This window comes from Embiotoca jacksoni, unplaced genomic scaffold (assembly GCF_022577435.1).
Source record: "Embiotoca jacksoni isolate LCO1_2020_lvr unplaced genomic scaffold, fEmbJac1.0.p SCAF_4, whole genome shotgun sequence".
NCBI classification, from domain to species: domain Eukaryota; kingdom Metazoa; phylum Chordata; class Actinopteri; family Embiotocidae; genus Embiotoca; species Embiotoca jacksoni.
In genome coordinates this window covers 18013674-18028564 of record NW_027185392.1, presented here as the reverse complement: position 1 = coordinate 18028564, position 14891 = coordinate 18013674, and the positions used below count along the sequence as shown (strand labels likewise).

The following is a 14891-nucleotide window of genomic DNA, read 5'->3' as shown; positions in this document are numbered from 1 at the left end:
ATTAAATCTCATTTGAAGGATTAAACCCGATGATGAATTGACTCTATTAATTAGCCAATTATTTCCCCTGTGTCTTACAACTTCATTTTTGTCCTCCATTTCTCTTCAGTTATTCCCAATGTGGCAACCATCTTGTTCTGATAAGAAAATTCATTGTCATGATTTTGCAAATGTGGTCGTGTGTGGGAGAAGGAAGAAAGAGCCTGCATCACGTCCCCTTGAGATTTCAGAGCCAAAACTGTACAAGAGGAAGGAAGGTGAGGTGGAGAGGGAGGTAACCTACTCTACTTTCTCCGTCCTTCTGCAGAGGAAACTCGACTCTCCTCCTCTTTAGAAAGTAAGAAGTCAGTCAGACAGTGTAAAACTTGTGTGTTCTAACACAGATACAGGACACACGGACCAACCTCTTTCAATTTTTACTGCAGGTTCTCTGCGTGTTGCCATGGTAACAAGTCGTGGCAGGGATGGGGCTTGAGGTGGATGAATGTTCAGAGACGTAAGAGATGCACATGGATCAAAAATCTCAATAAACCTTGCAACAGTCAAAGTCAAACAGTCACATAGCTGCAGATACAGTTTCTGATACTGAATAATGAAAAGAAGACTTTGTAAATAAAAACCTCGAGAAGCACAGACGCGATAGAACCTGAATGAATTGGAGCTTCAACGGTGCTCACATTAACACAATAATAGTCCCATTCCTGTTCAGTGAGTCTTTGTTTGTGTGCAAAGCCTATAAAAGAAAACACATGTCAGGCTTGAGCCAAATGTGCCTGCCAAAAAAAATTAATATGGCACAAGAGTGAAAGGAGAGAACAGTGAGCAGAAGTGAATACAAAGCAGGACATAATGAAAAGACAAGATCTGCAGCAAAAAGGGTTTTTGTTGACCATTCATAGAAGGACAGTTTGTTTCTTGTATTTATGTACACAAGAGGAGACTCCTGAGACATGAAGGAGATAAAGAAGAACAATACTTCAAATATAGATGTTGCGACGAAGAAGCTTCAAATTCTAAAACATGGATAATTCATTGCAAGAGGACGGAAGATCTAAAAAATCCACACAGCTTCAAGGTGGACACCAAAGATTAGTGTCACCAATTCAGTATCTGACGTGGATGTGAAATATGGTTATATGAGTTATGGTGTTCGTAAAGGCTAGAAATGTGTTGGTGCAGAACATTATGATGTCACAGCAAATTTGACCTTTGACCTCTTGGATATGAAACATTATGACTCCATCGTTTTACCTTACTGGATATTTGTGTGAAATTTTGTCATGATTATGAATTCTTGAGTTATGGCCACTGTGTTTTGTGAGATCACTTACCTTTGACCTTTGAACACCACATTTCAATCAATTCACTCTTGAGTCCAAGTGAATATTTGTGCCAAATTTTAAGATAGAAGTACAAGAATGTACTGGATGGATAGGATTGATATAAAGTCATACTGACCCTGACCTTTGACCTTTGTTTACCAAAATTTATTCCGTTTATCTTTAAGTCCAATTGAACATTTGTGGCAAAGTTGAAGAAATTCCTTTGAGGTGTTCCTGAGATATCATGTTCATGAGAAAAGGTCAAATTGAGGTCACAGGGACCTTAACTTTTGACCCCAAAATCAATCTAGTTCATCCCTGGGACCAAGTGAATATTTGTGCCAAGCTTAAAGAAATTCCCAAAAGGCATTATTGACATATGCTCACAAGAAGGGGACGGACGGATGGCAGCGAGAAGGCATAAAAAGAGGAGGATCATGAACATTGTTACAATTCATCCAGTCTTTATGTTCCTCGTCCAGAATTGTTTTGGAGTGCATTCAGTAGTTGTAGAGATATTTCAGACTGGACCAACAGATTGACATATTTGAGGCACACTGCCAACATGGCTGGAAATCCACTGGAAATCTCTGCAGGGGTGTCAAACTCATTTTAGTTAAGGGGCCACATACTGCCCACTTTGATCTCAAGTGGGCCAGACCAGTAAAATCATAGCATAATAACGCATACATAACGACAATATTTCTCTTTGTTTAAATCATTGGTGAAGGTTTTTGGATGATAAACCCTATTTTAAGGTCTTTCTACAATAAACTAGAAACATAAAGACCAAAAACTCAGACATCAGCCCATTTACGCTATTTTTGAAGCAATTACTGGATCGATTAAAAAAAAAAAATAACAAAACGTTTGTACTCATAAACCTCCATTTTCTCATAGAAATGCAATTTATGTCTCTCTGTAATTTTCACACTTAGCAAAGTCATCTGGCGGGCGAGCTGGACCCCCTGACGGGCCGGATCCGGCCCGCAGGCCGTATGTTTGACACCAGCAGATCCAGCAGAGTGTCCCTCTAGAGTCTAGAGGGACACTCAATCCTTTATGCAGGCTGATAAAAACAAAACCAAATCTCATGGCCTTTGTCTTTGAATGAAGCTTCTTCAGAATGTCAGCAGCTGAAATCTGTAAAAAGAGAGAGAGACAGAGAGAAACCTCCTATATTGTGTGTAGGACATGACAACTTTTTAATTGTTCTTTTTGACTGCAACGTTGTTGTTGTTTTTTAAAACACAGCACTCGAACAACTGCTCTGCACTGCTCAAATGACATGAGGCCGTCACTGATTTGATTACTCACACCTGTGTTTCCCTGCTGTGTAGAAACGTAACGCTCTTACTTCTGCACGTCTCATATTTCTAGCTGCAGTAATATTCCCGTGTACATTTGAACTACAACTGTCTCTCAAACTTGTTTTAAGGTGTGTACTGCTGCCATCTGGTGTAGATCATGTGAAGGAGATTCACAATTGATTTCACTGTGGGCCCCATATGTATGTGGATACCTCTGTTTTTCATGGTTTTGCTCTGGTTATTTAAGGAAATATGATTAGAACGCGCTTCTAATTTTGTGGAATGAGCTTGGGAAGGTTTTTTTTCTTGTTTTTTTTTATAGGTCTCTGCTCTAAACAAGGTCTGAAGGTCACCTGGTCTTACCATCCAACATCAACCTCACTTCATGCCCCTGTGGCTGAAAGGCAGCAGCATTAACCTCCATAGTTTTTGAATGAAATTTACAAGTGTGATTTCGAGGTGCCTGCATACGTTTACATACCATGTAGTCTACACTAGTAGTTTATTACCCCTCCTGACAGTGTTGCTGAGACTGGTGCATAACAAGTACAAGTATTTGCTTTGCAAAGATGCTGCGGTTTATGCCAACAGGACCTATAAAATGCCATAAACAGTTAACAGTTTTGTTTTTTAAAGGATGTGTTAAAGTTGCAGCAGTTGAAAAAGCTGTAAACTCAGTTGAGTTTGTCAGTTGGATTGTTTGTTCTTTTTTTTTTTTATTTGTTCCTGTCTTGTTTGCTTCTGTTATACTACTTCTTATACTGACCTTTTTCAAATGAAAAGATAAGAGAAAGAACAAACTGATGCATGCTCACATTGTCAGATTATCATCTATTTACGCAGTGACAGGCACGTCCAGACAGACATGTGAGCCAGCAAGACACAGGGGAGAGTTTTGTATCTTGTGACAATAATTTCAAGCCTCGGGGTAAACAATTAAGTTCTTTACCACCCTTTGATGGGTGTGTTTATACAAATATGTGATACTTTGAAATCCTGCCAACCATCTGCTGTGCTGTCAAACTTCATCACACACCCAGCTGCTTCTCAAGAAATCCCCCCCAGGTGTGGTCCACTCAAACAGCTTCCCTTCCTGTGTTTTTAATAGCACGGCACAAAAATCAGCAGATGATCATTTCTGAAAGAAAATGTGTGTGTGGATCAAACAGCGGATCTCTGTGGGAGGACCATCATGAGACCTCCATGACTCACACCTGGTGTACACGACCGCAGTGTCTGTATGTCTTAGTCCTGCGCCTGAATGCTTTATGACTGCCAGACCGTACCTAAGAGCACAATGACAAAACCATGTGGGGATAATGAACCAAGAGCAAAAGGGAAATGCTGCTGTACCGTACTGTAAAGATCCTTCAAAAACATATTTCAAATGATGGTCTGAGTTAAACAGGTTTTAATAAATAACACATTATAATTTTCTCAGTTCACAAATAACCAACGGTCTGAGGTCTACTTATTTTGTAATTATTTTTCTTACCCCTTGGCTGTGACTTGAGGATCAAAAAAGTTATTTATTTTCTGGTTGTTGTTTTATATAATTTTTGTGCATGTTTGTATCAGAGAGCTAAAGAGTTAACTGCTAACATCAACCAATAACAAAAGTCTCTCAAGCTGGCTGACTGTGTGCAAACTAGGTTCTCAACTCTCACTCTCACTTAGTGCAGACTGTCTGTCTCTGAAAGCTGGAAAAAAAAAAAAAACGTTTTTATTTTTTTTATGAATTTTGTTGGCTGTATTGTTTTTGGTTTTTAAGGTTTACATTTCTTGTTAGTTTTTAGTGTGTTTTGTTCGTTTGATTTTAAAGTTTGATCCTCCACGACACATTTTGTGAGTTTCACCGAATCAATTTTTGCTGCACAATAACTTTTAGCTGAGAAAAATAAGCGTAAGTGGAATAATAATAACGGGAACAAAGACAAGAGGGTCCCGTGCAGCTATGCTGCTTGGACCCCTAAATATCCTACCGAAGAAACAAATTCTAAAATCAAATCTACTTGTTTGTTTGCCAATATCTGATTAATATCCTATCTTCATCACATATAAACACGGGGATGGAAACTGTTGAAGTTCCTGAGAAGGATGCAGTGCTGCTTGAAGTTCGATGACTCATAGTGCTGCAAACAAGAGCTCGTGCTTGTGTGACCATGAGTGATTGTTGACGTACCAGTAAAACACATTCAGTTCAAAAATCATTTTTGGTGCCCTGCATGCTCTTTTAGTGTCTGTTAGTGTGTATGTTGAGTGGTGAAACTCATGCGAGTGTGGGCTTGTATCGGTGGAGAGGAGCCTATAAATAACGGCTTTAAGAGGAGACCATCGTCATATCAATTCATATCCTCGGTCGGAGCCGCGGTGCAGCCCTGCGTCCCACAGGTCAGACCAGCATGTCTCTGTCGGGACGTCCCAACGGTTGGTGTTCCTTGGGTCGGCAGGGGTCGGAAAGACTGCGCTCATCCGCCGTTTCCTCCACGACTACTTTGAGCACAAGTACATCACACGGTCGAGGAGCTTCGCGTGCTGGAGTACGACACTGCGGGTATGTCTGGGAAGATGCGTCTGGAGATCTTGGACACGAGTGGGAGCTACTCGTTCCCGGCCGTGCGGAAGCTCCGCATCCGCCACAGTGACGCCTTCGCCCCGGTTTACGGCGGTGGACGACCCCCGGTCCTTCGAGGAGGTGCGACGGCTCCGCGACGAGATTCCGGAGCTGCGGGGCGGCGAGAGCGCGTCTTTTACCGTCTGCGCGCACAGGTGTAAACAGGTGTTCCGCTCGCTGCTGCATCAGGTGAACGAGCCGCACCGGCTGAGCCCCGCGGGGTGGAGGCGCAGAGACACTGTACCAAGACCAGCAGAGAAGAAGAGACCATCGCTGAAGAAGAACAACAGCTGTATCCTGTCATAGACACATCTGTTCTGGTGGAGGGAGGACTCAGCTGACTCTTTTTGTGTTTCAGGTCATCACAGTTTACTAGTTCGTGTCTTGAAGTGGAAAGAATAAATCCTCAACATAAAATTTTACTGTCAAAAAGAGAGATGCTTGAAAGACACAAGGCTTACAGTCAAAGTTTAGGGGTATGGCACTTTAACGACTCACAATTTTTTATCTAATGTCAATAAAAACAAATCTTGATTGATTTGTTTCTGCTGTTTCATTCTCACTCTTTACAGCCAACTTAAAGAGTTACAACAGGGATTTAATTTATCCTATTGTAACACCCTTGTAAACATACTATACCGTAACCTATATAGCCTCTTTCACAAGATAAATAATAGAACTATTTAGCCTACTTTTAAGTATCGAAGGTAAAAGTAGCTTACTCCTTATGAAGTACTCCCGTCAGTGTGATATATTTTTGGATTTATGTGCAGCATTTTATGTTGTAGGTGGTCAAAGTAAAGGTAGTTTGAACTTCTTGCCGATCACAGGATAAAGCATCGCATTTTAAAAAGTGATAAACCTTGATCTTCCAAGTAACTGACTGTCAAATCAATGAAGTAATGTATCTCTGAAAAGTATAATATAAACTAGAAATAACAAGTAAATTTCAACATAGTACACTAAATGTTTATACTTCACACCTTCACAACTCAGCAGACTCATTATTTACGTCTCTTTTGATTGATGACAGTGAATAATGTAAGCTAATAAACTCAAAGCACCTCTTAAAATAAGGTCATCTTTGAGTTTATACTTACAAAGACACAATACCTCTGTTAGTTTTCTGAGTTCAAAGTTTTAATTTGTTAAGGAACTTCATTGTGTCTATGAATCTTACTTTAATTCATACAATGATTTGGTTGCGCAATGACAAATAAGACACTTTAAAATCAACAAAGAAGTCCCATTTGTGAACACTTACACAAATACAGCCACACAGTCATATAAATTCATCATTCTTGAGATGCTGAATGTCATCTGTCATTGTCAGCAGATTGTCGGTGAATACTTAAATCAGTCTCTGCTTCATAGAAATAGCTCCTCTCTTTGATGCATTGTGCTGTTTTGGACACCTATGTTAAGTGGCCCAAGGATAAACAAACCCACGGATATCATCATCTGTCCTCTCTTCATCCACTTATTCTCCTCCTCTTCCCCGTGTCAGTTTTATAATCTGCAGCTGGACAGATATAGCACTCTTCCTGAAACACACAATGGGTAGAAGAAAACATGAGACTCCTGACAGGGTTGTTGTTGCAAGATCATGAAATATCGCCCGATCGGAGTGCAACCGGTGCTACCCTTCATCAAATGAAGTGATATAAATTATAGAGGAGTCTCACATTCAAATATCAAATGAAAGAAAAACACAAAACTAAAAGATGATTTTAATTTTTTTTTTTTTTTTTTTTTTGTTCCTTTAAAACTGGAAATGTATTGGCTCAGTGCAGGTTGTAATAGCAGGCCCATGGTCCATTTGGACTTTTATATCCATTTATTAGCCTCGTGTAAAGTCATCATTACTGGTTTATTTGTTATGATGAAGGTGGAGGTGATAATAGTGATTCTGAAGATTGTTAGTTGCAGAATAGCAGCAGAAATAAAAGTAATATCGGCAATTGATGCAAAGGCAAAAGTAGCAGCCTGCAAGGCAGAAAGTTATAGCAGTTGCAATACTGGAGAATAACAATTATACCATCCCAATGGTCTATTTAATGTGTAATGTATATTGTAACATTTCCCTTCTAAAAATTCTAGATAAAGGTTTTCCGTGACAAAATTCACTTTTATGAATATTATGTTGCTAAGATGATCAAAAGATGTATGATGTGGAACTGATTTTTGTTCTGCTGACATCATACAAACACATAGAAGCACATCTTCGTACAGTTTGAATATTCAGCAGAAACGTTACAGTGAATATAATCAGTCAATTTTTTCCAAAAAATAAAAGTACATGGACAGTTCCAAAATAAGTGTATGGTTGTTTCATAATAAGTCTGCAGAAAGGGCAATTCATATCAATGTCCTTTCTTAATTTCTACAATTACAGTTTTCATGGATAGCATTGATGGAGAACTTTAAAACAGACATCTGTAGGTTCGTAATCAAGTATCTTGAAAATAACGTTCTTTTTTTTTTCCACTGGATTTTTCAGATAAGCCTTCCCCAGAAGTGGATTATAGTGACAATGTCTTTCTGAAAAGTGAGCTAATCCTTCTATTGTTGGTTGAAGGGCTGAAAGCATACTTTTCCAACCATGGTGTCATACAAAGTTGGCAAACAAGGGAAGAGAAGTGGATCGCAGCACCCTTGAATAACAACATCACACCTTTGGTAATGTCATCCATCCATTGCAAAAGCAAATTCTTTTTCGGGGTGACGGGTATTATAAGTGGACAAAAATTCTGAATAACTAATTGAATATATTCTGAGTTAAATAACTGCTTTACCAATAGAATATTATTATTAAACCAATTTGGGGGGAAAAAAATATAAATTTGTTTTTGTGGGTTTTAGCATATCACAGTTATTCCAAATGAGATAGCGTATTTATGTGGAGAAAAGCAGTGCTTGTTAATAAGAGAAAGAGATAAGAGTCAGTCTATGGATGAGACACAGGGGACCTCTGATGTACCAACTACACTGTATTTTGTGAATGCTGCCCCCTATTGCGAGAGAATAAATAACATCTAAACTACAAAAGTTTGATCAAGCAAATGTACATAAGTTTTATTATGAAAATGTACTTAGAAGAAAATGGCAGACTGGGTCTGTCAGTATGTTTTTGAATATAAGGGTTATATGTTTAGTTTCGCCTGCATTCGTGTAATGACAAGCAATCGTCATTTTAGTTGATTAAGGTTAATCTGAATTTGGACTAATTTGTTAAGCATACTGCTTTTAAATTGATTAATCTTTAACAAACTTGAGGCTTTATATGTAGAAAAAATTAATGGAATAAAAAAAACCGAAAAAATACTCGTGCATCCACATTTATTTAGTCAATGATCCACACAAACATACAAATATAACTTTCGCTTTTAATCGTCATGTGTATTTGGTTATTTAGTTTAGAGGGTAAAATGTTGAGAACGCTTCCCATATAGGTCCATAGAGTATTTTAGACGGTGCCTTTTTATTTATTTATTTTTTTACAAAAGCAAAGAGCGTAAAAGCCGTTCTTCGTGACCATTAAATTCACAACCTGTACATTTACTCCAAAGTTATTTTTAAATCCCACTCAAACTACATTTCCCGTCAGTACTTTGTTCAGCAACCATCGGCCGGCGTTCAGCCAATCACACCGCGCGATGAAATATCCTCGTTTGGCGATTGGCTATTTTTGCACTGTCTTCCCACGATGCTTTGCTGCAACTCCTCGGAATTCAAATCGAGCCGACCAATCAGAGAGCGCCCTAACGACTGAGGGAGCATTTTAAACTTTGTATCAGCGGCTGTTGTGAAAAGGCAGAACGGGGTTACGCTGCAGGCACCGGGGGACGAGGCTGGCGATTAACTTCGTATTTACCTCAGGTTGTTTTTTTTCATCTTAAAATTCACTTTCGCTTCGTTCAATCAAATGTCCAAGTAACGTTCGCGTCCAAAGGCAGGTAACGTTAGTTTTTATTTAAAATCTTGAGGTGTATGGGAGCAGGCTAGTTTCCAGGGCTAAACTAACGTCGGTTGGGGGGAGGGGGGTAAGGTTAATAATAGTTTGACCCTCGCAGCTAATATCGTTACCGGAATTTGCTTAAGACTTCTGAAAGTTTTTTTTAAAGACGCCGAAGAGCACTTTAATCCAAAATGAGTGCTGCAATTGCGAAGCCGGCGAATCCGTCGGCACATGTTGACCCGAAATCAGCGCCTCTCAAAGAAATCCCAGATGTTCTGGTGGACCCACGCACCATGAGGAGATACACGCGGGGCAGGTTCCTCGGCAAAGGTGGTTTCGCCAAATGCTACGAAATCACAGACGTGGAGACGAAGCAGGTTTTTGCAGGCAAAATCGTGCCCAAATCCCTGATCCTGAAGCAGCACCAGAGGGAGAAGATGACCTCGGAAATCGCCATCCACAAGAGCATCGACCACCCGAACATCGTGGGCTTTCACGGCTTTTTCGAAGACGACGATTTTGTCTTCGTTGTCCTGGAAATCTGCAGAAGGAGGGTGAGTTTACGGAGAAATACCGCCTCTGTCCAGTGAACGAGGTCCGGATGGCCGACGGTTAACACGGCGGTCTCTTCCGTTGTCCCCCCCTCCTCCTCCTCCCGTCCGGTCCCGTCCCGTCCCAGTGTGTGAAGTTGAAATTATAAGAAAAGCCAGGGGGATTTTGTAACGCGATCCCGACTTAAAGGAGTTATGAAATATGTAACATTTTAAGCAGAGCTTTTATACCAGAGCTCATTAACTGATGTCGTTTTTTTGTTTCTATGCATTGATCTGGTAATCTACTAAAAATAAAAATAGTTTTGCTTTGGATTAATTATGCAGCAGATTCAGTGATGTTTTTTTGTTTTTTTTTTAGCTTGAATCAAACGATTTCATATAAAATAGCATCCTTCTCATGGCTGCATTACTGTCATGCTACCCCTTTTTTGAGTTTTCTTTGCCGTTTTTTGTTTTCTTGATAATATGCCGACTAATCAAAAGCTCTTCTTTTAGTCCCTGCTGGAGTTGCACAAGCGACGTAAGGCAGTCACAGAGCCTGAAGCTCGCTACTACATGACTCAGCTGCTCAAGGGTGTCCACTACCTGCACAACAACAGAGTCATCCACAGAGACCTGAAACTGGGCAACATCTTCCTCAATGACGACATGGAGGTCAAGATAGGTAATTTCCTCAGAGTTTAACTGGACTTATTCTTTTGCTGCACCTGATACAGGCATAATAAACACCAGAGGACTGTCACAGAACCCACAAACAAAACCGGATGCTCCGGTAAAGAATTGGACACGCCCAAGTACTCTAATCAGCACTTTGTCACACTTCCTGGATGAATGGTTTGCCTCGGCTGGTGGGGAAAGTTCTCATGAGGACTAAACTCACAGATAAACTTCATCCTCCATGTGCAGAGAATAAGGACATTATTATGTCCTGAAAATGTACACAAAGCTGCCACTTGTACTCTGCTCTTCTCCAAAAAGGTTGTCTGTCTGTCTTCCTCGTCTAGGGGACTTCGGCCTGGCCACGAAGATCGAGTTTGATGGCGAACGGAAGAAGACCTTGTGCGGCACGCCCAACTACATCGCCCCCGAAGTGCTTTGCAAGAAAGGCCACAGCTACGAAGTGGATGTCTGGTCACTCGGTTGTATATTGTAAGTCTGAAAGCCAGAACACACCTGGAAAAGGAACTCGTCGACACGAGTCCGGTGAAGTCATTTAAACTTCCTCCCTTTCTCTGCTCTCCCAGGTACACTTTGCTGGTGGGCAAGCCCCCATTCGAGACCTCCTGTCTGAAGGAGACCTACAACCGCATCAAGAAAAACAACTACACCATCCCCTGGGTAAGTTGATTTCATGGAGCGCGCACCCACTGTTCCCTCAAACCGAATTGTGTGTGCGTTTACGTTTTCGGGCCCCGACTCCTCTCGTGACGTGATATTTGCGTGCAGCACATCAACCCGGCCGCGTCCTCTCTCATCAAGAGGATGCTGCACGCCGACCCCGCCCAGAGGCCGACCATCGCCGAGCTGGAAGCGGACGAGTTCTTCACATCGGGCTACATCCCCGTTCGTCTGCCCACTACTTGTCTCACTGTGCCGCCACGCTTCTCTATCGCCCCCTCCACGGCGACGGAGCTCGGCCAGAGACGCCCCCTGGTCGCGATAAACAACAACGGTAAAGGTCCCGACAGAGCCTGAAAATAAATGACCAAACAAACGATCGAAACGAAGCCGAAATGTTGAAGTCGGGGGTTCGGTGTTCGGAATGATGAAGATTTGGTTTTGTCTTTGCAGCGGGGACAGAGAAGGCGGATTTGAAGGACGAGGCCATGCAGAGGTGAGATGTTTGCCCAATGTTTGGCTTCTCTGACATTCTGCTCTTCATTCAACTGCGTCAGACCCAACCCGAATTTCTGAAAGAGTCACATTTGTATTCGCATAAACGATTTGACTGGTGTCTTCTGTGCGTAGGGAGATCGAACCGGTAGAATGCCACCTGAAAGACCTGCTGCAGCAGCTCAACGTTATCATCGCCGCCAAACCCTCTGAGCTGGCTGTCATCCGCCAAGGTGAGCGCAAGAGTCTTCACGTCAGTTGGGAGGAGAACCAAACACTGGTTCTACAGAAGGGCTTCTACATTCTTCTCAATTGAGGGAAAAAGTGAGGGGAGGGTCACTCGGGTTGGTTGCAATTTGAAACCTCACCACTAGATGTTACTAAACCCTACTACGCACTGCTCCTTTAAGTGTGCGTGTGGCACACGTCAGACTTGTAGGTCGTCTTTGTGACCGTTTCTCTGCTGCATACAGACAATATGTTGTCTTTTTCTTTTTCCAGAGGAAGCAGAGGATCCTGCTTGTATTCCCATCTTCTGGATCAGCAAATGGGTCGACTACTCTGATAAATATGGCCTGGGTAAGTATCCCACTCTGATTCCACGGCCATCTGCCAGCTATGCTTATAGGCAACTCTTGTGATTTAACAAGAGAAGTCATGAAGTCAGTTATGGAATGAAATTGAGCAGTAATTTCTTTTTTGAGTCTGTTTTGGTCCTCATGGACATAACTGAACACTAATGTTGCACAGGCGGTTAATAATTTGAACGTGTGTGTAGATCAGTGTTGACCTCAGTGTGGAGAAGATGGTAAATGTGGCCTTAAGTCTTCGATGCATTTGAATTATAGCAGAACTCCCACAAATGGTTTTAAAGCTGAATCTAAAATTGGTTCCTTATTAAACCAAGAACTCCAAATTCATCATTTGTCTGTAGTTTGATGTGAAGAGTTCAGCTGAGCTTCTTTGATGCTATTAAGAACCAAAGGTTTTAATATTTGGCTTATGTCAGCCAGTAAGTAACAAGGAACTACTGTAGTGAACTGCGAACAGTATGTTTGAGGTAATTGAGAAATAGTGATGCTATTACATATCTTGTCCACCAGAGAGCAGTGACACAATATTTCTTTGACAGATGAGTGACTTTCTAACTACATTTCCTGGTTCAAAAGGTCCTCATCAAGAGTTTGAATGTCTCTTCCAGGCTACCAGCTCTGCGACAACAGCGTGGGCGTCCTGTTCAACGACTACACTCGTCTGATCATGTACACGGACGGAGACAGTCTGCAGTACATCGACAAGACGGCAGCTGAATCCTACCTGAGTGTCCGCTCCTTCCCTTCTGCTCTCAACAAGAAGGTCAGGGGTCAAAGCTCGTCCTGATTTCATTCGTTTAAAGTTTAATTCCGGATGTTTGCGCGACGTCGTAGAACTGGTGCCGCCGACCGAGGCCAGCGACCTGCTGTTTACGCTGCGGCGTTAAGCCTCGTGTATTTTTTTTCCCCCCTCCTTGCAGATCACGTTGCTGAAATACTTCCGTAACTACATGAGCGAGCACCTGCTGAAAGCCGGCGCCAACATGGCGCGGCGGGAAGGAGACGAGCTGGCACGGCTGCCTTACCTGTCCCTCTGGTTCAGAACAAAGAGCGCCATCGTCCTGCACCTCACTAACGGCACCGTGCAGATCAACTTCTTCCAGGTTAGACGTCGTCGCCCACCTGCATCTTCTAACCGTCTCCCGGCAGCTCGTCGCGTTCTCTTGGTCTCGCGCGCGCACACCACACACACCCGTCCTCACCTTGTGTCTCGTGTTAACTTTTCTCCGCCAGGACCACACCAAGCTGATCCTGTGTCCGCTCATGGGTGCGGTGACCTACATCGACGAGAAGCGAGAGTTCCGCACCTACAAGCTGTCTCTGCTGGAGGAGTTCGGTTGCTGCAAGGAGCTGGCCAGCCGCATCCGCTACGCCAAGCTCATGGTGGAGAAACTGTTGGACAGCAAGCCTTCCACCACCGCACATTAAACAACCTCCAGGCTTCAGCCGACATCTGTCTTTAACCTTAGGCCTCCTCTTCCAGCCTCTCGCCGGACGGGACAGACCTTTAAATCCTCCTATATTTTATTTAAGGGTCACAGTGTAAAGATTTTTTTAATGGCATCTTCGAGACTTTGACAACGCACCACCAAAACGAGTCTTCTCCGTGTGGTAAATGAAAAGTCTTTTATTCACTGATTTTTATCTTTTCTGCTGGTTCTAGAAACTCCAACTCTTTCGGTCTTAACGTTCTCGACGACGCTTCGGTGAACGCGGTCCTGCTGACGAATTACAACAAAGAATTACAGGAGGGAAAGATGACGATGATGTTCACTTTGTTCAAATTTATCTTCTTGAAGTTGGAATGGTCTTTCCAAGGTTTCACTCTGTTCTTCCTGGTCGGCATTTGTTCATGCGTCCGTCGTGTCGTGTGGATGGATAAAAGCTTCTCTAGTTTGTCTGTTTTTATCTGTGTTCTGTGTAGAGATATGCACCATGTTAATACATCATCATCATGTACATTCTGCTTGTAGCTCCGCTTCGCTCATTTTATAAGTCTATTTTAGATGTCATTTCCATCAAGATGTACAAACCTGTACATACTGCGGAACCTGCAGACATGTTGTAAAGATGGTTTAATTTCACCTGAGTTTAAATAAAGATGATCTTGAACAAGGTAAAAAAAAAATAATACCGTGACCTCATGTTTCAGTCCAATTTGCTGCTCCACAAGATAATTTTTGAATTTAGTCTGCACACGAAAGATTTAAAGTTTATTATTGAGTCAGAAAACAAGTGTTTGACAAAAGTCCTTAAACTGTTTAAAAAAAAAAAAGCTTCATACTAGCTGGATGTTGATGTTGTAGTTATGGTTTAGTCAGGATCCACATATATTTCATGCTTCATGTTGCTCGACTCCCTCCACAGCACATCTCGGCTCAATGTACTATTTAAAAAACGTGCTGATTTCGCAGTTTTTTTTTTTTAAAGGAATAGTTCACTCAAAACTTTTGCACTGTGGACCCTTATTCGCACTGTCGTCCGTTTTATTGTTTTTGCATATTTAGGCTTTTCTTGTTTTGCATATTTATTTGCACACAGCGGGACGGTGAGAAAGTTTTTTTTTCCGATCCATCTGTATTTCATAACGGTGGACTGACATTAAAGTAGTTGAAGACCGAGCCCGTGCAGGTAAAGTGTTTCTGTGTATTAAAATGTGTTCGATACGATCAGAATTCCTTGTGACGTGATATTTGCACATCGCATA

The 14891-nt window shown here is 41.9% G+C and overlaps 2 protein-coding genes across 2 annotated transcripts; both read left to right on the top strand.

The window, feature by feature from the left end:
* The first annotated feature begins 5034 nt into the window (after positions 1–5034).
* Positions 5035–5813, top strand: rasd3 (RASD family member 3). Its single transcript, XM_069167917.1, is given in 4 exon segments — positions 5035–5053; positions 5056–5139; positions 5142–5296; positions 5298–5813. Coding segments are annotated over 4 exon segments (513 nt in total). The 3' UTR covers positions 5553–5813.
* A 3271-nt stretch (positions 5814–9084) lies between these two features.
* plk1 (polo-like kinase 1 (Drosophila)) lies at positions 9085–14837 on the top strand. Its single transcript, XM_069167258.1, has 11 exons — positions 9085–9758; positions 10254–10422; positions 10763–10907; positions 11003–11096; positions 11205–11430; positions 11550–11592; positions 11727–11824; positions 12093–12170; positions 12793–12947; positions 13105–13287; positions 13418–14837. The coding sequence occupies exons 1-11, from the start codon at positions 9396–9398 to the stop codon at positions 13610–13612; spliced, it is 1749 nt and encodes a 582-aa protein (XP_069023359.1). The 5' UTR covers positions 9085–9395; the 3' UTR covers positions 13613–14837.
* The last annotated feature ends 54 nt before the right edge of the window (positions 14838–14891 follow it).